This window comes from Somniosus microcephalus, chromosome 8 (assembly GCF_052327205.1).
Source record: "Somniosus microcephalus isolate GS21.2 chromosome 8, FLI_Smic_1.0, whole genome shotgun sequence".
Taxonomy (NCBI): Eukaryota; Metazoa; Chordata; class Chondrichthyes; order Squaliformes; family Somniosidae; genus Somniosus; species Somniosus microcephalus.
Genome location: NC_140994.1, coordinates 241,496,422 through 241,519,367, shown reverse-complemented (window position 1 = coordinate 241,519,367; position 22,946 = coordinate 241,496,422). Strand labels below are relative to the sequence as shown.

Below are 22,946 nucleotides of genomic sequence, written 5' to 3'. Positions count from 1 at the left end.
GAGTCGGATCAGTTTGGGAGCAGCTGAACAGACACTCAGTAAAATCGCGTGGGGGCGGGATGGAGGCGGGTTGGGTGAAGCCAATTTTCCTGATTTTACCAGCTGACACGCCTCCAAACCCGTCTCCTCAGGGCTGGTAAAATCGAGCTCATGGAGACCAGGAGAGTTCCAAGCTCGATCCCAGGCTGTGCTGAGTTATCTCAGGGTAGATTTTCTGAGATTCTGCCCCAGTATAGAGCCTCACACACAGGATATAAAAGACGGGCTACTTCTGGCAACAGGAACAATAAGTGATAAGAATTTTCTATCCAGATTATAAGTATAAAGAGCAAACCCTGAGTCACTTACCACTGGGCTCCAGATAGTACGGGACTAAAACTCGGGGCCTGTTTTGATAAAACAAAGCACATATGCAGTTCCCTCTGTCTCTGTCAGCTTTCTGAATAATCAGTCTCAATGATTTCGCTTCCCCATTCGATCCATTCCATGTTTTTTCTTCAACAGTTTTGCCATCACTACTGATCCAAACAAGTCTCATTGATTCAGTGACATCAGAGATAGAGCAGGTCAGGGTAACGGTGTCTCCCTCAGTCACTGCATCAGATGGTTCAGCTGTGACTGTGTAAATAAGAAAATCATTTAGATTTTAAACAATAACTTGATCACTGAAAACAACGACAGCATTCTGTCTCCTACCTTTAACTGTGATTAGTTTAATGGTCACAAATTTATTTGGTCCCAGAGAACATGTGTAAACTCCTGCATCTTCAAACAGCACAGGGACAATCCTCACACTGAACTTTGTGCCATTAAACTTTGTCTCTGTGGGCACCAGTCGACACCCAAAGTAGGTCATGTTTACATTGATGAGCTGAGATTTCGAAGCAGATGCTATTTCTTGCTCCTGATTTTGAAGATGATGTGAACTCCAGGTCCATGCAGCATGAGTGTAAGAGTGACGATAATTATCATAATAACCATAGCAAATCAGGGAGAGTTCACTGTGATCTGTGCCTGATCGATAAAGTGTGTAACTCTTCTCATATAAATCTGCAATAGAGAGACAGAGAACAGGGTGGTAGAATTTTCCAGTTGCTGAGGTACAGAGAAACACCAGAATAAATATTGGCCACAATTGTATTAAACTATTTTGCATTTTGATCATCATAACTTCATTTCATCGCGTTTTTGTCAATGTTATGATCTGTTTAAAAATTGTACAACTTGGGTGACTTGAAATTCCAAAAGACAACAGAAATTTATAAAATTTAAACCTTTTTGATTTTTAGTATGATGAGATTTTTGTGGCCTGGGCAACTCCATGAGATCACAGGCCCAATATTCTGAGGCTCGGCCAGCAACATGTGGCTGTGTTTTCTCAATGGGGAGCTTTTGGAGGCGGGACTCCCACTTGTCGGGATTTAGTCCCGCCTCCATCGATTTGTGGCCAACCCACGCTATTTTCCCTTGATTATCCTTGTTAAGCCGCCCAGCGGGCTTAGCGGGCCAATTAAGGGAAAGCTGGTTACTGGTGACGTCAGCGAGTGACGTTTCATCTGTCAGGAGCTTTTGACAGATGAAATGTCAGCGTTTGACGGCTCTGTGAAGCTGTCAAACACTGACAATCTGTCCTCTAAGTTGAGCCCTTCCACTCAGGCTCACTTGATCTCTCCTGAGCAGAGAGCAGAAGGCTGCAGCTTTTGAAAGTTCAGCGGCCATTCTGCTTTCTGTGCCGGTGAGATGAAGGACTCCCAAGACCTGGAGGGATGAAGCCTGCTGGAAGAAGTAAAGGTAAGTAAAACTTATTAAAACACTTTACACTCGCCCCCAGATTCTGCCATTTTCCCGGCAGTCCCGCCTCCTTACCCGCCCCCGTGGAGTTCTGCTGGTGGTGGCTGCAGGCTGCATAGAACTAAATTTTGCACAGAGCAATTTTGCAATGGTTAAAATATGATTTTCTTCAGGCGAGTGCAATCCTCATTTACCTGGAATCAATGTTCAAAGAAGATCACGTGCAGAATTTCAAGAATTTGGGCAAAATTCTGCCTCCGGTGCTCGCCTCGCCCATGTGAAATGGGCACACATCTGCTCCATGGGCCTGTCTCACTTTAACATAATCCTTAAAGCAAGGACATAGAAACATAGAAAAATAGGAGCAGGAGTCGGCCATTCAGCCCTTCGAGCCTGCTCCACCATTCAATATGATCATGGCTGATCCTCTATCTCAATACCATATTCCTGCTCTCTCCCCATCCCCCTTGATGCCTTTTGTAGCTAGAAATCCATCTATCTCCTTCTTAAATATATTCAGTGGCTTGGCCTCCACAGCCTTCTGTGGTAGAGAATTCCGCAGGTGAATAAATTTCTCCTCATCTCAGTCCTAAATGTCCTACACCCTATCCTGAGAGACGCGGTTGTTTGAGTTGGTGGCAACTAGCAGGTTCCTTCACTGTGAACATCTGTCTCCTTCTGTATTTAACATTTTGCACAGACTTTACACCGGTGCATTTTCTGCATATTTCTTTTTTCTTTCTTCCTCTCTTTCTTTCTTTCCTTCAAATAACTCAGCAAGACTAACCCAGAGTTGTTTTAATTGTTGCTAATACAACTTGGCAGCTGAAAAAAATTGGAATGTTGGAATTCCTTTCCTTATTGTCCAGGGAGCGATCATGATGCTGTCTTCCAGAAACATGGGGGTAATTTGGCTTTGTGCGATAGTGTAAAACGATCGATCGCGAATTGGCAGCACGTTTTACATCTCACAAAGTTGTTGTACTATTGCACAAAGTCAAAGGGGGTAATTTTAAACCCCTAAAATGGGTGGGTTTGGATCGGGTGGGATGTTAACATGTTAGAAATAAAAAACAACCCCAAGCCGCCCATTTCCGGTTTTAATGCTGGTGGGACGGGGGACAGGACGACCAATCCACTCCCAGGAGGTGAGTTGGTCATCTAAATATTATAATGCGGCGGCTTGCCTCAGATTAATCACCTGGCCAGCCGGGTTTCCTGGGCCTCAACAAACCCAACAGCTAAAGGGAGGCGAGGATGCTGGATCCAGCAGGTAAGTGCCTTTCCAATTACCTGCTGGATCGAGCTTACCTGCTCCCCACCCCATCCACCTTCTGATCGGACACACCCTCCGAGCCACGATCTCCCACGATCCAACCCTTCCCATCTCACCTCCACCACCTTGGTTTTTCCAATCCATCCATCCCTTCTCTGCACTCCCTGACAGCGGCCTCCGATCTCCTCACGACCCTTCCGATCTCCCCTCCGGCCTTCGATCTCAATCCCCCCACACCCGATGGCTCTGATCTCCCCTCTACCCAAACCTCTGGGCCTCCCTCCCTAAACCCCTCCACCTCTTGCTGTGTCTTCACACACACAATGAAAACCTATCGCTTTGATCCAGCTTTCCATCACCTCCCCTAACTTTCTCACTAATGCTTGACTTCCACTTCATTCTTCCTCAGTGAAGTATATTATTTTTCTTTCTTCAAGATGCTATGTTGCTGAAAGCTTTCGCTGTTTATTTTAATCCTTCGCGACCACTTACATGCTATAATTCAGATTTTCAACCTTCCGATGTTGATCTGCCTCATTTACTTTGACAATTCTAGACAAGAGAAACAAATATCGGTTGTAGCCTTGTTCCTCCCACCACTTGCCTCTCGACAGCTGGTGAAGTGGTTCCCATTCAGTTACCTGTACAGAACCAGGCCATATTAAAACCATCCGCCCTCCCTCCACTCCCAATCTATTGATCTCAGATGCTAACAATCACAGAGCACCATAACTGCTGGTACAATTCTTGTAATACCAATGATGTTCAACCAAAGTCAGTCAGTGTTGTACCCGAGGTGTGTGTATTGGACGAGCACTGAGTAGTTATTCAGGGCTGGACTTTAATGCTGTGCCCTTGCAGTGAGTAAAGTGAATCATATTTAGAAAATAATTGTCTCTGTGTTTTGGTAACTGATGAGCTGTGTGAGAATGTTGCTGTCCACCTTCAACTCTTTTGCTGTTTATTGTCAGATCTATCAAGAGCTGGTTGTTGATATTTGCCCACTGTACTGCAATGTTATATTTACACCAATGATTCAAAGAGAAAATAAGGTCCCAGTCTGTAGTAAAAGCATATGCTGTCTCTGTGCTCCCTGTACGTTGTGTGTAACAGTGTTATTTCAGTAACTATTTAATATCTACTGTAAGGTAGTTCTGGCCTTACCCTGATCCACATCAATAGTTTTGATGCTATTTTAATAACAGAGTCTTTTTCCTACACTTCACACAAATGCAAATTCTTATCTTCTACTCCAAAGTTCCACTCTCAGCTTTTCCCCTCTTCCTCCCCCAAAGCCCCACTCCCAGCCTCTGTCATTCCCCTCTGCCCACCATCTCTCCTCTACATTGCCATCATTTCCATCCTTCCCTCTCCGTTCATGGCCATTGATTCCCTGCCCTTCCCTCTTCCCTCAGCCCTGCTCCCAGCTGAATGCTTATTTGAAGCCGAGAGTATGCAGCAGCTGGAATCACTTCAAATAGCAGCAGAACTCAGTTAGAAGTGGCATTGAGGGGCGAGAGGCCCGTTTTTTGTTCAATGCTGATATGTGCACCAGGCCCCACATGCTGACTGTAAGCATGAAGTGCGGATGGTTGACATGTCTGACTCCACTTTATATGTAACAGTTTTATATTAGTAACTCTTTAACATCTATAGTGAGGTAACTGCACTTACTGTGGGCTACAGAAAAATCAGCTTTTCCTGTGAGAATAATGGATCCATCTTCCTGCACTTCACACGCGTACAACTCCTTATCCTCTACTGCAACATGTTTGACTATCGGATAGACTGTGTTATTTAGTTGGATCTGATCAGTGTTCCTCCTGTTCTGCTGAGATGAGTTTCTCTGTTCCCATTGAAGACTGACTGTATCTGAGAGTTTGGAGATGGTACAGCTGAGTGTAACGTCACTGCCCACCACAGCACTCTGTGGACTTGACTCAACTGTGTAAAACAGATCAATAAGATTTAGTGTAAGTAGTGACATGTACAATCCAACGATTAGGTTCTAACTGACCGTAGGATGTGCCCATCATCAGCACTTGTACCTTGCTGCATTAAAGAGTCAGGCCAGATTACACACAAGTGCATCTTATCAGTAGAATAACACAGTGGGCCTGAAAATTCTTAGTCCTGCTCTGCCGGAGTAAGTGAGCCAGAGTGCGGTCGATGGCCTTTATTACTGACCCTGATGGAGTATCCGGGGTCAGGTTAAGGATACATAGTTTGCATGGCATTTGGGGAAGTCAACTGCACAATGGACAGGTGGTGGAATCTCACCAGAGGAGAGTGTGATGGAAATGTAGTGCCCATATTATCAGACATGGAGAAGGCTCCAGTCCCACCATGTTCTCAATGTGCCTCGCACACTTCACTGAGACCACCCAACACATACACTGGGAGCCTGTGCACCAAATCCACATCAAATGTCATTACGTTATTTAAATTAGTGGGCTCCCAAAATGCTCCTGAGCAGGGCTCCAATCATTGAGCGTCCATGAGGAATGGCACTTCAGGTGAGGCTTGTTCTAAAAATGCCCTCCCTGAGTTTCAGTCCCACCTACAACATGACAAGTAAGAATCAAATCTTCAACAGGGACTTTATTTCCAGTGCCAGGCTAAAAAATGGTGGCATCCATTAGCTGCTGGCGCCCAACACTCTGGTGCCCGACCCATGTGACATTCACCGTGTACCACGCACTATATACCATGAGTGCCACTTAGAAATGTAAATGAGTTGACTTTCTATTATAGTCAACCCATTCTGGTGCAGTTTGGGCCAAAACCTCAGGAGCAATGGTCCAGGCCCAGTGCAGTCACCATCATATTTTGGCCACTACGACATTTCAGGATTGAATTATATTTTGTACCAAGTACATTTGACAGTGACCTCAGCCTCATTTAGATGTTACACACATCAATCAACCAGAAAGTGCAGCTGTTGAGCAACATCCTTAGTTGGCAGAAACTAAAGATTTTGATTTATTTATACTAAAGAATTTTAAATATTTTTGAGTAGATACAATGGCAGGAATTTTTTTTTTTTTTAATTTGCTTATGGGATCTGGGCGTCGCTGGCAAGGCCAGCATTTATTGCCCATCCCTAGTTGCCCTTGAGAAGGTGGTGGTGAGCTGCCTTCTCGAAACATAGAAACATAGAAGATAGGAGCACGAGTAGGCCATTCAGCCCCTCAAGCCTGCTCCGCCATTTAATGAGATCATGGCTGATCATCCAAATTCAGTACTCTGTCCCTGCTTTCTTCCCATATCCCTTGATGCCTTTAGCCTTAAGAAATATATCTAACTCCTTCTTGAATATATTTAATGAATTGGCCTCAACTGCCTTCTGTGGTAGAGAATTCCACAGGTTCACCACTCTCTGGGTGAAGAAAGTCCTCCTCATCTCTGTCCTAAATGGCTTACCCCTTATCTTTAGACTCTAACCCCTGGTTCTGGACTCCCCCGCCATCGGGAACATCCTTTCTGCATCTATTCTGTCTAGTCCTGTTAGAATTTTATAAGTTTCAATGAGACCCCCTCTCATTCTTCTAAACTCCAGCGAACCGCTGCTGTCCATGTGGTGAAGGTACTCCCACAGTGCTGTTAGGTAGGGAGTTCCAGGATTTTGAGCCAGCGATGATCAAGGATTGGTGATATAATTCTAAGTCAGGATGGTGTGTGACTTCGAGGGGAACTTGGAGGTGGTGGTGTTCCCATGCGCCTGCTGCCCTTGTCCTTCTAGGTGGAAGAGGTCATGGGTTTGGGAGGTGTTGCCGAAGAAGCTTTGGTGAATTGCTGCAGTGCATCTTGTAGATGGTACACACTGCAGTCACGGTACGCCAGTGGTACATAGAGTGAATGTTTAAGGTGGTGGATGGGGTGCCAATCAAACGGGCTGCTTTGTCCTGGATCGTGTCGAGCTTCTTGCATGTTGTTGGAGCTGCACTCATCCAGGCAAGTGGAGTGTATTCCATCAGAGTCCTTACTTGTGCCTTGTAGATGATGGAAAGGCTTTGGAAGCAGATAGGGAGTGGTGGGACCGAATTTAGCAACAGGGTGTGATCAACATTTAAAATCTCTGTTTCCCGCCCGCAGCCAGCCAGAAGGAAAGGCTCGAATGTAAAGGCCTGGGGCACCAGGCCAAAGAGAGGAGGGAGTGAGGCCAGAGTGGGGAAGGCCAGAGTGGGGAATTGGAGGTCCGAATGGGGAGGTCGGAAGGCCGGAGGGGAGAGATCATATGGCCAGAGTTGGGAGGTCGGAAGGCCAGAGGGAGTATCCGAGATTGGAGGAGGGTTGGAAAGCTGCAGGGGGGGAAGTTGGAAGGCTGGAGGGGGAATTGGAATTCAGAGAGAGTTCGGAAGGCTGGAAGGGGGAGGTGGAAGGCCAGAGTTGGGAGGTCAGAAGGCCAGAGGGAGTATCGGAGATCGGAGGAGGTTTGGAAAGCTGCAGTCGGGAAGTCGGAAGGTTGGAGGGGGAATTAGGGATCTGAGAAAGGTCGGAAAGCTGGAGTGGGGAGGTCAGAAGGCAGGAGACGAGATCAGAGATCAGAGATCTCATGGAGAATTGTCGGAGGCCCCAGCGTGAGGTTGGGGGGAGAACGGAATGGTTGGGGTGGGGTGTCCGATCATGGGCGGCTGGCGAAGCAGAAACCCTGGATCCAGCAGTCCTCATCACCCTTTAGCTGGCGGGTTCCCCGAGGCCTGGAAAACACGGCCACCCACAGTTTTCTCTGCCATGTTCTCCTTGCTTTCCTGAAGGCGTTAACTCCTTGTCATAGTACGAGTTCCAGGGACACTTGACATCCTCTGGGACCTCAACCAAGTGACACATCTAACAGGCTCACTGGACAGCAATCAGGAGCAGTGATTCTGGCCAATCGTATTCCTGGCCCATCACGCTGAGGCCCATTACTACAAGGGATCTATTGGTTTGGTAACAGAATTCAGTACATCTGACAGAGAGTGTGCCATTGTACAGACCATAATACCCTCTGTGGGGTAGATTCCTCGGTTTGCTATTTCTGGTAAAATTGTCGACGTTTTTACTCATGTTGACCATTTCAGGAGATACAATGAACAAAATCTTTCCCCTGGTTGTTTTAATGAGAGATGCTCTCTGCACTGGGTGATATAAACCTCACGTGATCCTGGCAATCTCTCATCATTGCACGTGAAATTATTCACCGAGAATCATTTTATTGAACCTTTTCTACACTTTGTCCCACTCACCTTTGACCCCAAATATTTCGTACTGTTTCAGGATTTTATTACTCAGCTGTGTTTGAGTCAAGATGAACGATCCCGCAAAATTAATTGTGGGTTTTTTAATTCTCAGATTAATGGTACCAGGATCACATTCTATCTTCTGGTATAAGTCGCTGTTTCTAAAGTGATCGTTCCATTGTGCGCCCCACCAGCCCGAACTCCTTTTGTGAAAAGTAACCAGTCGCTGGATTTCTTGCCCTGAATGTGGTTTCCATTCCCGCACAACAGGGCCATCCCCAAGATTGTCCAGTCCTTTTAATGGAATGTCATCTCCCTCATCCAAAAAATAAATATGATTTGGGTTTCCTGTAGGAAAGAGGAACAATGTAAATATCTTAATATTTAAATCGCAACTCCTTAATTCTATATTTGTAACGATTAATATTGGACTTCATTTATTTACAGTCATATTTTTTATATACAATGGATTCAGCAATGAAACATACACACCCCGGTGAAGAGCTGACTGTCTGGAATAATCTGGCCTAATCCACTGATACTCTGGGACATTAGAGGGTGAATTTCTGCCACTGCACTCTGACCTCGTGGGCCTGCAGTGTCCAATTCCACAATAGGTATTTTCAGCATTTACTGGGTGTGTGGAAGGGGAATCGTTACTCCCATATTGTTAAGAAACCTGAAATACCATCACAATAATCAGTATTCTCCTAAAACTGAATACAGTACTGGTGCAGTCATATCACTTCAGGCTCAAGAATCAGGTCAGCGATCTCTACAAGTGATCTCCCCTCCTCTTGTGCAATGTCCAGTACATTGTTGGTTCTCCTGGACCACCAGTGACCAGGCTACCCACAGGATTACCAATAACAAAGGGAGGCAGGATTTTCCACTTGGCCATTATCTGCCTGTAGGTCAGTGTGACAGACTCCGGGCTCTATTTTCCAAGCCCCGGCGAGGCGGGTTTGGAGGCGGGAGTGGTGGGAAAATTGCAGAATCGGGGGGCAGGAACCAATCCCGCCCCCAACACGCCCCCGTGCCAATATCCCAGGAGGCGGGTACCCGACCTGTGCTAGGAGCCGCCTCCCCGAGGCGGGAAGGGGATTAGTGCCAATTAACAGCCTGTTAACAGATAGTGAACAGGCAGTTTTTAGCTTAATCCCTATTTTTAGCCCTGAAGTGCGGGCTGTCCGACGGCTCTGAACCACGCCAAGTTAGCGAGGCGGACCGTCGGTCTGCAGGGATTGGAGGGGTCGAGATGTCCGTTGTGCAGGTGAGTGATGGGTGTATGTGTGCAGAGGTAAGTGTGTGAGCTAAGTGTAAAGTGTTTTAATAAGTTTTACTTAACTTTACTTCCTCCTGCAGGCTTCCTTCCTTCAGGTCTCAGGAGCCCCTCATCTCACCGGCACAGAAAGCAGAATGGCCGCTGAACTGTCAAAAGCTGCAGCCTCTGCTTTCTGGTCTGGAGAGATCTCTAACTGAGTCTGAGTAGAAGGACTCAAGTTTGACGACAGATTGTCAGTGTTGTAAACGCTGATTTTTCATCTGTCAAAAGCTCTTGACAGATGAAATGTTAATTGCTGATGTCACCATTAACCAGGTGTCCCTTAATTGGCCTGCTGAGCCCATTGGGAATATAGCGTGGGTTGGCCACAAGTCAATGGAGGCGGGACTACAAGACAAAAAGTGGGAGTCCCGCCTCCAAAAGCTCCCCATTGACAAAATCAAGCCCTCCGTGCCTGCCTGTCTTCCCAAACCGTGATCCCTGGGGAATTTCCTGAGATCAGCATCATTTATATAATTATTGTGGGCTCCCAGCAGGATTCGTGCTTTGATCCGAGGGACCCACCTGGGAGAGGGTGGGATCAAATTGCTTTGATCATGATCAATTACTTTGCTTCAGATAGATGTTTGAAATTGAAATCCCCTCCCACAAGCCAACACAACGCTAGATGCCGGGAACATGCTGCTGCCCCTTGTGTTCCAGCATTGTTATGGCAGTAATGATGGTGAATGTAACATCTGATAACACTTGGCCTCTCCACGTAATTTGAATAAATCTCTCCATATTTGGGTCCATATATTCAGTGAAGTGATGACAATCTGCAGGGAGCAGCCCGCCGGATCCCCATCCCCACTTTCTGCCCCTGCCGACCACAATCTATCAAAATTGGGCAAGAAGGGGGAGTGAAATCCTCTCCCATTAAAATCTCAAGAAGCTGGCAAAGCTCCTTCATTAAGGAGTTCAATCCAGAGGAGGTGACAATGAAGCACTAATACATGAGGAGAACGCACTGTATCATGTCACCTTCACTGCAGGCACTGTTACAGGGAAAAACAGAACACTTTCGGTAGATATTCTGTGTATCTATTACTAGAGCTTTCTGACCATAGATAAGTACATGAGGGAGATGTTTCTGTGCTGTAAGTTACTTTGTAATTCTATGTAACATACATTATTATTACAAAAAGTAATCAAAAGAAAAAGAGAAGTCATAGCTAAATTTCTTGTTAGAGAAAATAAAGGTTCCAAATCTCCTTGCAACTCCTGCTCTACAGAGGGTATTATCAGGGTGGACAGGAGCTTGGGGAGAGAAATTGGTGCAGGTTACGGTTACGTCGGGTCTCCACCCCATTTGTCCTGTAACGGGGTTTCCTGAGGTGGACAGCGATCAGGCAGTTCCTGCATCCTCCCCCCTTGTCTGATAAGACACCGTGACAGAGATAAACCAGCTCTTGGAACCTGACTTGCAGCCTCTTTCCAGCAGGTGCTTTGCCTTATCTGTGAAAGGTGACAACTGTGGCTGTGACGGTGACATTTAACGTTAATGCATTTGGATACTTCCAGGTGGCCTCTGGTGACAGTGGTCACGTCGTTCAGTCAATAGTTCATCGTTACCATTCCCTGGGCTACATTTCCACCTTTGAATCATAATCTTCCTTCATTTCAAGGGTAACAGTAAACTAATCCCCATTGTAACCATTATTTTATCTACATTGTCATAAGGGAAGTGATCGAACGCAGTAAATCCCATGTGTCTGTAAGTCTTGATTAAATACCAGCTCACATCACAATTACCAAAACCACAATGGCTCTGTGCACACTGTATTCACTGTGATGTTTAAACACCAAGAAGTGACCCGAAGTGAGGATCAGCGACAAACCTTCAAACCTTTTCAAATGATGTTTTACCCAACTGTAACTTTTATATGTTGCACAGCCTCGAACACAAAAAATGATTCTCAATAATTCCTAATGTTAACATTTATTAACATTTTAATATTGTTGTTACTTTTGACCCATTCTATACCACATGCAATCTGTTAAGCTGTTGATTGATCAAATATAACATATCATAGAATACAGAAAATGCTCTGATGGACGTTTGCTACATGTAAGAGTAGATGTACAGACAGATAGAGAGATTAATAGATAGATCGGGAAAAGGCATTGAAGAGCAATGAGAAATCTGCTAACATTTTTCATTTTATTAAGTTGTTCCACTGTTGGTCTCTGAAAAGTGAACTTACACAGCGGCCTGGCGTTTCCGCTCGATCACGCTGTTTTTTGGGCACGATTTCCCCGATATCGACGTAAACGGTGCAATAGATCACGGAATTTTAAGCAGATCTAGAGCTTCCGCCATCTTTTGCGTTACCTTTAAAACCATCACGCTGGAAGCTGGCCCCGCCCACAAAACTGGCCACGCCCCCAGGATGAATTAATCTCCATTGGGAGTTTCCACTAATTGCGCTCATTTGCAGGCCTTCGAGGAAGCTCCAAAAAAATAAGCTGGAACTTTTGTGCAGATGGACACATGCAATGTTTTTGAATGATTATGTTATATAATTTACGAAAGAACTCACATCTAACATATAGATTTGTATATATTTTTGAATTAATTTTCAATAATTTAAAATCACTTACTCACAGGTGGTGGATTGACACTGATTTAAAATGCTTATTTTTTCATAAACCCATTTCCAGCTGTATTAAGCAAACTGCACCAAGTTATCACTTTTAACAATATCAAGGAATATTTTTCAAAGCAACTTTAAAAAAAATACGTTTTAAAACATTGCCCAATTGCACTGCTTCAGGGTAGAGTTTGCTTTCGCTGATATGCAAATGAGATTGAGCGGATATTCGAAAAAAAAAATTTCAAAACGGGCGCAAATTTGAGCGCAATTTGTGACGCAATCGGCGATTGTGCCCAAATCTGAAACTCTACCTCCTGTTTAAAGGAGCAGGGACATGAAAATAAAAACCTTACTTGCTTGCTGAATACTAGTTGGGTGAATTCATTAAACACTATGATAAAGTAAAACAATATGACTGTGATTGTTGGAAATAAGGCACTTACTTTGTGTGAAAACAGATGGAAGTAGAAATACAAAGAAACTGAACATCAAACCAGCTGGCATTTTGTTGCAGAAAAATCGTAGCCTCATTTCACAGATTCCGTATCTTTGCCTGTAAGAAATATACATAGATATATAGATATATATATAGCACCAGAAAACCACCAGAAGGAAAACCGAGGCACATTTCCTGAATATGTTAAACACTTCAGACTGTGATGAGAAAGAAATGAGGTAAAAGAGCTTTCCAAATTATTTCCCCATTCTGACTTGGAACTAAACTTCTTCCGTAAATTTCTTCATAAACTTCTTCTCCACCTCTTCCTGTGAGAAGTGTAATAAAAGTTACTCATCCTAATAAATGGTGGACCGTGCAAAATCCACCTCTTATCCACCAGCCACATAGACTTTCCAACTGAAAATAAAGTCACTGAAATAGAACTAAAATGTGAAATGAAACCTATTATAGGAAGAATGGACAAAATGTGCACTTGCAAAGATTTTTACAATGTAATTTTCACTTCCACATATTTAAAATAAAACTGATCGGATAACCTAAGAATTTTATGTAACTGAGGATATGAATTAACAGCAATTAGCATTTTCTTATTCACTGCTGCTCCATTTATTGATAATGTCTGTATAATAACATGCTTTTAATTACATTATTATTGGCAAATCCAACAAAAGCAGTTTCCATGGGGTCGCCATTGTCCAGAAACTCAACTGTATCAGCAATATAAATGCCGTGGCTACTAGCGCAGGTCAGATACTGGGTTTGCTGTATCAAGTGACTCCCCAAAACCTCTCCACCACCTACAAGGCACAAGTCAGGAATGTGATGGAATACTCTCCACTGCAAGAACATAAGAACATAAACATAAGAAATAGGAGCAGGAGTAGGCCAATCGGCCCCTCGAGCCTGTTCCACCATTCAATAAGATCATGGCTGATCTGATCCTAACCTCAAATCTTCTATCACTCTGCATCCACCCGAACCCATGTGATCTCCCGGGAGAGGCGAAAAACCAGATAAAGACCCAATGGCCAATTTGGGAGAAAAAAATCTGGGAAATTCCTCTCCGACCCATCTTGGCGATCAAAATTCTTCCAGGAGATCACTCTGTCCCTATATTTTCTACAGTACTTACCTTCTGTAAAGGCGATCTCCACCCCAGCCATGAACAGGAATAAAACCATCTCCTGAAATCTAACACAGAATTAGAACACAGTAGGAGCAGAACCAGGCTACACGGCCCCTGGGCCCACTCCACTACCCACAGGGCCATGACCATTCCGAACCTAGACTCATGTCCAATTTCCTGCCCGCTCCCCGTAACCCTTAATTCCCTTTACTTCTCGGAAACTATCTATTTCTGTTTTAAATTTATTTAATGATGTAGCTTCCACAGCTTTCTGGGGCAGCAAATTCCACAAACCTACGACCCTCTGAGTGAAGAAGTTTCTCCTCATCTCAGTTTTGAAAGAGCAGCCCCTTATTTTAAGATTATGCCCCCTAGTTCTAGTTTCACCCATCATTGGGAACATCCTCACCGCATCCACCCGATCAAGCCCCTTCACAATCTTATATGTTTCAATAAGATCGCCTCTCATTCTTCTGAACTCCAATGAGTAGAGTCCCAATCTACTCAACATCTCCTCATATGACCACCCCCTCATCCCCGGGATTAACCGAGTGAACCTTCTTTGTACTGACTCGAGAGCAAGTATGTCTTTTCTTAAGTATGGACACCAAAACTGTATGCAGTATTCCAGGTGCGGTCTCACCAATAACTTGTACAACTGCAGCAATACCTCCCTGTTTTTATATTCCATCCCCCTAGCAATAAAAGCCAACATTCCATTGGCCTTCTTGATCACTTGCTGCACCTGCATACTAACTTTTTGAGTTTCGTGCACCAGGACCCCCAGATCCCTTTGTACTACAGTACTTTCCAGTTTCTTGCCATTAAGATAATAACTTGCTCTATGATTTTTCCTGCCAAAGTGCATAACCTCACACTTTCCAGTATTGTATTCCATCTGCCAAATCTCTGCCCACTTACTTAGCCTGTCTATGTCCCTTTGCAGGTTTTTTATGTCCTCCTCACTCACTACTTTCCGTCCCATCTTTGTATCATCTGCAAACTTTGATATGTTACACTCGGTCCCCTCCTCCAAATCGTTAATATAGATTGTAAAGAGTTGGGGACCCAGCACTGACCCCTGCGGAACACCACTAGTTACTGGTTGCCAATCTGAGAATGAACCATTTATCCCAACTCTCTGCTTTCTGTTAGAGAGCCAATCCTCCACCCACGCCAGAATATTACCCCCAATCCCGTGATTTTTTATCTTGAGCAATAATCTTTTGTGTGGCACCTTGTCAAATGCCTTTTGGAAGTCTAAATACACTACGTCCACTGGTTCCCCTTTATCCACCCTGTATGTTACTTCCTCAAAAAACTCCAGCAAATTTGTCAAACATGACTTCCCCTTCATGAAACCATGCTGAGTTTGTCCTATTAAATTATGTTTATCCAAATGTCCCGTTACTGTCTCCTTAATAATGGACTCTAACATTTTACCAACCACAGATGTTAGGCTAACAGGTCTATAGTTTCCAGCCTTCTGCCTACTACCCTTTTTAAATAAGGGTGTTACATTAGCAGTTTTCCAATCTGCCAGGACCTTTGCTGAGTCCAGTGAGTTTTGGAAAATTATTAATTATTACCAATGCATCCACAATCCCTACCGCTACTTCCCTCAAGACCCTAAGATGCAAGCCATTAGGTCCAGGGGATTTATCCGCCTTGAGTCCCATTATTTTACCAAGTAGCACTTCCTTAGTGATTTTAATCGTATTTAGTTCCTCCCCCCCTAGAGCCCCCTGTTTGTCCAGTGTTGGGATATTCTTAGTGTCCTCTACTGTAAAGACTGATACAAAAGAATTGTTCAGTGTTTTTGCCATCTCCATGTTTCCCACCATTAATTTCCCGGTCTCATCCTCTAAGGGACCAACATTTACTTTAGCCACCCTTTTTCTTTTTACTGTCTGCTTTTATATTTTTTGCTAATTTACTTTCATAATCTATCTTCCCTTAATCAATCTTTTGTTATTTTTTGCTGTCTTTTAAAGACTTCCCAATCTTCCATCCTCCCACTAGATTTGGCTACCTTATATGCCCTTGTTTTTAGTCGGATACTATCCTTAATTACTTTACTTAGCCACGGATGGCTATCTTTTCTTTTGCACCCTTTTTTCCTCAGTGGAATATATATTTTTTGGAAGTTGTAAAATAACTCCTTAAAAGTACATCACTGATCATGTACCGTCTTACCCTTTAATCTATTTTCCCAGTCCACTCTAATCAATTCCGCTCTCATACCTTCATAGTCTCCTTTATTCAAGCTCAGCACGCTTGTTTGAGATCCAACCTTCTCACCCTCTCATTGAATATGGAACTCAACCATGTTATGGTCACTCATTCCAAGGGGATCCTTTACTAGGACATTTTTAATTAATCCTGTCTCATTACACAGGACCAAATCTAAGGTTGCTTGCCCCCTGGTCGGTTCAGTTACATACTGCTCAAGAAACCCATCCCTAATACACTCAATGAACTCATCCTCAAGGTTGCTCTGCCCAATTTGATTTGTCCAGTTAATATGATAATTAAAATCCCCCATAATTATAGCTGTTCCCTTATTACAAGCCTCAGCTATTTCCTGATTAATACTCCGTCCAACAGAGTTGCAACTGTTCGGAGGCCTATAGACTACGCCCACTAGTGTTTTTTTCCCCTTATTATTCCTTATCTCCACCCAAACTGTTTCACTATCCTGCTCCTTTGACCCAATATCATTTCTCTGTATTATAGTGATTCCTTCCTTTATTAACATAGCCACCCCACCGCCTCTCCCTTCCTGCCTGTCCTTCCTGATTGTTAAATAACCTGCTATGTTTAATTCCCAGTCATGGTCACCCTGCAGCCATGTTTCTGTAATGGCCACAAGATCATACCCATATGTCGTTATTTGTGCCGTTAACTCATTCATTTTGTTACGAATGCTACGTGCATTCAGATAAAGAACTTTCAAATATGTTTTGTAACACTTAGTTCCTGTTTTTTCCCTTTTTAGTACTTTACTTTTTACTCCATACCTTCTGTCCCTTCCTGACACATTCTGTTTTTTAATTCCCCCACTGCTACCTAAGTCTATGACCTTCTCTGTTGTCATTTCTATTATTTGCTCTCTAGAAACCTCCCCCCCACTAATTAGTTTAAAGCCCTCTCTACAGCCCTAGTTATATGATTCGCCAGGACTCTAGTCCCAGCACTGGCCAAGTGGAGTCCGTCCCAACGGAACAGCTCCCTCCTGTCCCAGTATTGGTGCCAGTGTCCCAAGAAGCAAAACCCATTTCTCCCACACCAGTCTTTGAGCCACGCATTTAACTCTTTAATTTTATTTATCCTAGCCAAATTCACTCGTGGCTCAGGTAATAATCCAGAGATTATTACCCTTGAGGTTCTGTTTTTTAATTTGACCCCTAGCTGCTCATACTCCTTTAACAGAACCGTCTTCCTTGTCCTATCTACGTCGTTTGTACCAACATGGACCACGACAGCTGGACCCTCCCCCTCCCACTCCAAGTTTCTTTCCAGCCCAGAAGAGATGTCCTTAACCCTGGCACCGGGCAGGCAACACAGCCTTCAGGACTCCCGCTCTTGACTGCAGAGAACCCTATCTATCCCCCTAACGATACTATCCCCTACCACTACAACATTTCTTTTTACTCCCTCCACTTGAATGGCCCCCTGTACCACGGTGCTGTGGCCAGGTTGCTCATCCTCCCTGCAGTCCCCGCTCCCGCCCTCACAGGGAGTAAGAACCTCGATCCTGCTGGACAAGAACAAGGGCTGCGTCTCCTTCAACGCTACATCCTGGATCCCTGTACCTTCCTCACTCGTAGTCACACCGTCCTGTCCCTGACCACGGACTACATCTGCAGTAATTAACTTCATAGATGTGACCATCTCCTGAAACATTGAGTCCAGGAACTTCTCCCCCTCCCTGATGTGTCGCAGTGTCTGAAGCTCGGTCTCAAGCTCCATAACATGGAACTTGAGTTCCTCTAGCAGCAAACACTTGTCGCAGATGTAATCACCGTGAGCCTCAATGGGGACCACCGGCTCCCACATCTCGCAACAGTAACACATCACCTGCTCCATTCTATATAATTAATTAAATTTCTTATTATTAGTTATGAAGACCCTGCCCGGATATAGATGATAATGTCACACCACTATTCAAAGGACTTACCAACTTAAAGGTATAAAAGAGAAGAGAAGGAAGAAAACCAACCAACCAGCTGATCACCAACCTCCTCCTTGAATACTGTCTGTGGGGCCTGTTTGGTTGACTCATCTCGTTGTTCCACCTCCGCAGTGCTGTCCAAGCTTGGGAGTGGGGACCAAAACAGAGCAAAAAACACACCCTCACCTCCCACTTGCCCGAACTCTCCCACTTAGCAAAACTCCAGCACCACTCAATGCACAAAGCACTCCGTGCACTGCACTAGCCCCTCCCCTTTTATACCCAGATTCTACTTCCGGTTTAAACTGCCCAAGAGTTTAAAAAACCCTTAAAAAATTAAACTTACTTCAAATAATTGACTTCTTAACACACTAAAATTCACAAAATACACTTAAATGATTTTTTTCCCACTTAGCAAAACTCCAGCACCACTCAATGCACAAAGAAGCTCGACACTATCCAGGACAAGCATTCCGCTTGATTGTCAACATATCCACTACCATAAACATTCCCACCTTCCACCACTTGCGCACCATGGCTGCAGAGTGTCCTGTCTACAGGACGCACTGCACAACTCGCCAGCCATTTTCGGCAGAACCTGCAAAACCTGCGACCACCACCATCTAGAAGGACAAGGACAGCAGGTGCATGGGAACACCATCACCTTCAAGTTCCCCTCCAAGTCACACACCATCCTATCTGGACATATATTGCCGTTCCTTCATTTTCGCTGTGTGAAAATCCTGGAACTCCCTACCTCCTTAAGAGCTTAAGAATTAGGAGCAGGAATTAGGAGCAGGAATAGACCATACGGCCACTTGAGTCTGTTCTGCCATTCAATAAGATCATGGCTGATCTTTGACCTCAACTGCACTTTAACACCCAATCCCCATATCGCTTGATTCCCCTAGAGTGCAAAAATCTATCTATCTCAACCTTGCATATAATCAGCATCCACAGCCCTTTGGGTTGAGAATTCCAAAGATTCACAACACTCTGAGTGAAGAAATTGCTCCTCATCTGTCCTTTAAAGCTGACCCCTTATCCTGAGACTATGCCCCCTAGTTCTAGACTCTCCAGCCGGGGGAAACAACCTCTCAGAAATCTTACATGGTTTAATGAAATCACCTCTCATTCTTCTGAACTCCAGAGAGTATAGGACCAATCTACTCAATCTCTCCTCATAGGACAACCCTCTCATCCCAGGAATCAATCCAGTGAACCTTTGTTGCACTGCCTCTAAGACAAGTACATCCTACCTTAGATAAGGGCCCAGTGCTCCAGGTGTGGCCTCACCAAGGCCCTGTACAATTGTAGCGAGACTTCCTCACTCTTGTACTCCAACCTCCTTGCAATAATGGCCAACAAGCAACCTGAAAGAATTGTGGGAGTGCCTTCACCACATGGACTGCAGAGGTTCAAGAAGAAGGCCCAGCAACACCTTCTCAAAGGTAATTGATGATGGCCAAAAAATGCCAGCATTACCAGCGATGCCAATATCTCGAGAATAATCTATTTTTAAAAGTCTTTGTTGTGCATTGTTTAAAAATCTTTACAAGGCCGTTTTGCATCTCAGTGAAAGGATATTACAGGACACCACCTTCACAAGGCATTTAGGGATGGACAATAAATGCTGGCCTTGCCAGTGATGCCCACATCCTGTAAATTAATAAATTTAAAAAAATTAATAACCTGATATAAAATAATATAAGCGACTGGTCAAGATTAGGGTTAAAGGAAGTAGTTACCAAAAGGAAAGTCTTGGTTTGTTCATCACTAACACTGAGCCCAATCAGAGTCAGCTTAGTTCCATCACACCTGTGCACCAATAGATTTTGCTTGTCAGTTGTGTGACAACTCATCCTTGTTTTCAAATCCCTCCATGGCCTCACCCCTCCCTATCTCTGTAACCCCCTTCAGCCCCACAACCCCCTGAGATATCTGTGCTCCTCTAATTCTGCCCTCTTGAGCATCCCTGATTATAATTGCTCAACCTTTGGTGGCCGTGCCTTCTCTTTCCCAGGCCCTAAGCTCTGGAATTCCCTGGCTAAACCTCGCCACCTCGCTACCTCTCTTTCCTCGTTTAAGACACTCTGTAAAACCTAACTTCTGCCCTAATTTACCCTTATGTGGCTCGGTGTCAAATTTTTTGTCTTAAAATACTCCTGTGCAGCGCCTTGGGACATTTTACTACGTTAAAGGCGCTATATAAATACAAGTTGTTGTTGTTGTTGTGAGCTGTTAGATAATCTTCCCTCAGGTTGGTGCACTCTGTATTAAGCAAAGAAATTCCTTGTATTGAGATTGCGTATGATTCAAATCAGCAGCCTAGAGGTGGCAGCAGTCTATCTTGAGGTTGGGACTGAAAATCCAAAAAATTCCAACGTGCAGCCCCCATTTTTAGGGCACAAAATACCTTCCTGAGCTACCAAAATATGGGCAGTGATGGCCTCAGCTTGGGATGATTGGCCTCCAATGACCACAATCTTCTTCCTTTGTGCCAGGTTTGACTCCAACACTGGAGAGTATTGCCCCTGATCCCCATTGACTTCAGTTTTACTCGGGCTCCTTGGGGCCACGCATGGTGAAATGCTGCCTCGATGTCAAGCGCAATCTAGAAATACATGTTTTTTCTCTCTATATGCACACACATACATGTGTACATTTTCAGGCAGAACTTTAACAAGTAAATGACTACCTCCAGGTTTAGGATCTTTCTGATGGATACAAAGATAATTGCTCAATATAACCTTCAATGCCATCCCTCCTTTCTATAGAGACATTGAAGATTACGTCACAGAAGAAGTTGTCCCGTTGTGTCTGTGCCAGCACTTTGCTAGAACAATCCAAAACTAATCCCACTGCCCCACTCTCTCTCATAGCCCTAAATCTTACCCTGCCTCAAATATTTATCCAATTTTCCCTTAAAGATGCAATTGTCTCTGCTTCAACGATACCTGTAGCATGTAATTATAGTGCCTTTCACAACCTCAGGACATCCCAAAACTCTTTACAATCAATAAAGTACATTTTTAATGCAGTAAATGCGACAGTCAATTTGCGCACAGCAAGTTCCACAAATAGTAATGAAATATATGACCAGAACATCTGTTTTAGATTTTGGGTAAGAAACAAATGTTGACACTAAAATAACTGTCTACTGCTTTGAGTTACTCACATGACCTGAATCAGGACCAGTTGCACAAGCTCATGAAAATTTCATTATGGTCAGACATTTTAAAGACCCAAATGACCGTAAATAGACAGGGAGCCTTCTGTTTATAGATTTCCAAACAGAATTCTTTAAAGGTAGTGTATCTGATATGGTGCTGCTCACAGCAGGTCAGAGGCTGGTTTATAAGGGCAGGAGCATTGTACTATCTCACACACACTGTATTACTGTGCCGATCAAGGGAAACTGTGATAACTCAATGTGACGATTTCAGACTGCAAGGTGTAATTGCTGTGCTTTCTGAGCTCAATTAGAAGGTACCAGGTTTCAGGCAGATCCTTAGGTCAATTAGAGCTTCTGCTTTTCCCTGTATCATATTCACTGGAGGAGCTGAACCAAAAGTAGGGGCAGTCGTCAAGCCCACACTAAGGGCTACCAATCAAGTTTGCCCGTAATGGTTTGTCTCTTCTCTCTCATTTTAGTTTTTCACTCTTTTACTTCCTATTTCTCTGGGAGAAGTTTTCAACTAAATTGGGCATCACTGATTAATCAAAGAACTGAATCACAAGCAGAACTTTGAAGGACAATGAAAACCTCAAACAGAATCAGAGCATCACTTGGGAAACCAGAAAAATCAAATCCAGTTAAGACAAAAATTTTATATCGACCAGACAACAAGCAGGAAAGCTTAAAATATGTAAAATAGCAGACGGCAGTCATTAAGTTGTAAGATACCCCCTTAGTGTAATTTTATGAAAAAGGAGATGAAACCATATAAAGAAGTATATGTTGCCCTTGCTTAATCTGAAGGGTGCAACATCTTTGAAAAATGTGATCAATTATTTAAACCACAATTGGATCAATCCTTTAAAAAGAATGATTGCAGTAAAATTGCCTACCTTGTGGGAAGAGACCAGTGAAGACGTCCAGAGACTGAGCAGCACAGCTCCCAGCACAGCGACACACAACACACCGAGGTTCTCAGTCGTTGCTCTGCACAAAGTAAATGGCGTTGTCTCTTGTGAAATCACAGGGCAGGTGAGCTTCCTCTTCCCTTTCAGCTCAGGGTTCAGACACCATTGGTGTTGAGCGCGTTTGAGCTGAGATAGAAAATTGGCTCAAAATAGGAAACAGGGTAACTCAAAATGGGAGCTATCATGTTCAAAATCATTTCGGTATGGGTAGCAAAGGGGTCCATCTTGTGATCTGTTATTGTAAATGTTACTTGAGGATCTCAAGTGGCAGAGCTCATGATTAATCAAAGAATCTTTTGTTTTATAATGAAAGGAGTGTTATACCATGAAGTGCCAGGGTCAAAATTCTGTGGTTTCAGCTCCACTACAGTTTTAAAAAAATCGCACTAGAGGCTTGGCCAAACCCTCAGATTGAATTAATCACCGTGGGGAGTTTCCGGTAATTGTGACTGTTTGTGGGCCTTCAAGGAGCCTCTTAAAATTATGCTAGATTTTTAGGTGCAGGGACACTAATAGGCATGTTTTAAACGGTTTTGAATATATATTTTTTTAATTTACTAAGGAACTGATTGCTGACTACTGTACACTAATGCAACTAGTAAACGGTTCTGTTCAGATTTTTAAAGTTATTTATAGCTTTTTAAAATCGGGTCACTTACAGGTGGTGGATAGTGTAAGATTATGAAAAGTGTAATAAAACCACTGCTACTGTGTGGAGATCGAAATTGCGAACGAATTGTAAGATGATAATGGACGGATTTAAAATGTAAGAAATCAGCATGTGTTCTTTGTTTGTGAAGACACAAAATGGTGGTCAGAATGTGTTCTTT

At 43.8% G+C, this 22,946-nt stretch overlaps 1 protein-coding gene across 2 annotated transcripts; it reads right to left on the bottom strand.

Annotated features, from left to right (window-relative positions):
* Nucleotides 1-340: 340 nt before the first annotated feature.
* Nucleotides 341-22,721, bottom strand: LOC147114204 (uncharacterized). Of its 2 annotated transcripts, none has more exons than XM_085995869.1 (5): nt 12,654-12,932; nt 8,296-8,637; nt 4,742-5,011; nt 697-1,050; nt 341-618 (listed from the first exon to the last, which is right to left on the bottom strand). In XM_085995869.1, the coding sequence occupies exons 1-5, from the start codon at nt 12,778-12,780 to the stop codon at nt 341-343; spliced, it is 1,371 nt and encodes a 456-aa protein (XP_085851995.1). In that variant the 5' UTR covers nt 12,781-12,932. The 2 variants fall into 2 exon arrangements, with proteins under 2 accessions (XP_085851995.1, XP_085851994.1); XM_085995868.1 differs by adding an exon at nt 22,042-22,721 and having other exon boundaries at nt 573-1,050; nt 12,654-12,763.
* Between the last annotated feature and the right edge of the window lie 225 nt (nt 22,722-22,946).

Bases quoted from the DNA above. Each gene is read 5' to 3' on its own strand.
- LOC147114204 (XM_085995869.1), bottom strand. From the start codon at position 12,780: ATGTATATTTCTTACAGGCAAAGATACGGAATCTGTGAAATGAGGCTA. The intron at 5,012-8,295 runs GTGAGTGGGACA...TGTTTTACACAG, and splicing joins CGAAATATTTGGGGTCAAAG to TTGAGTCAAGTCCACAGAGT. The intron at 1,051-4,741 runs GTAAGTGCAGTT...TCTCTATTGCAG, and splicing joins TGATTTTTCTGTAGCCCACA to ATTTATATGAGAAGAGTTAC.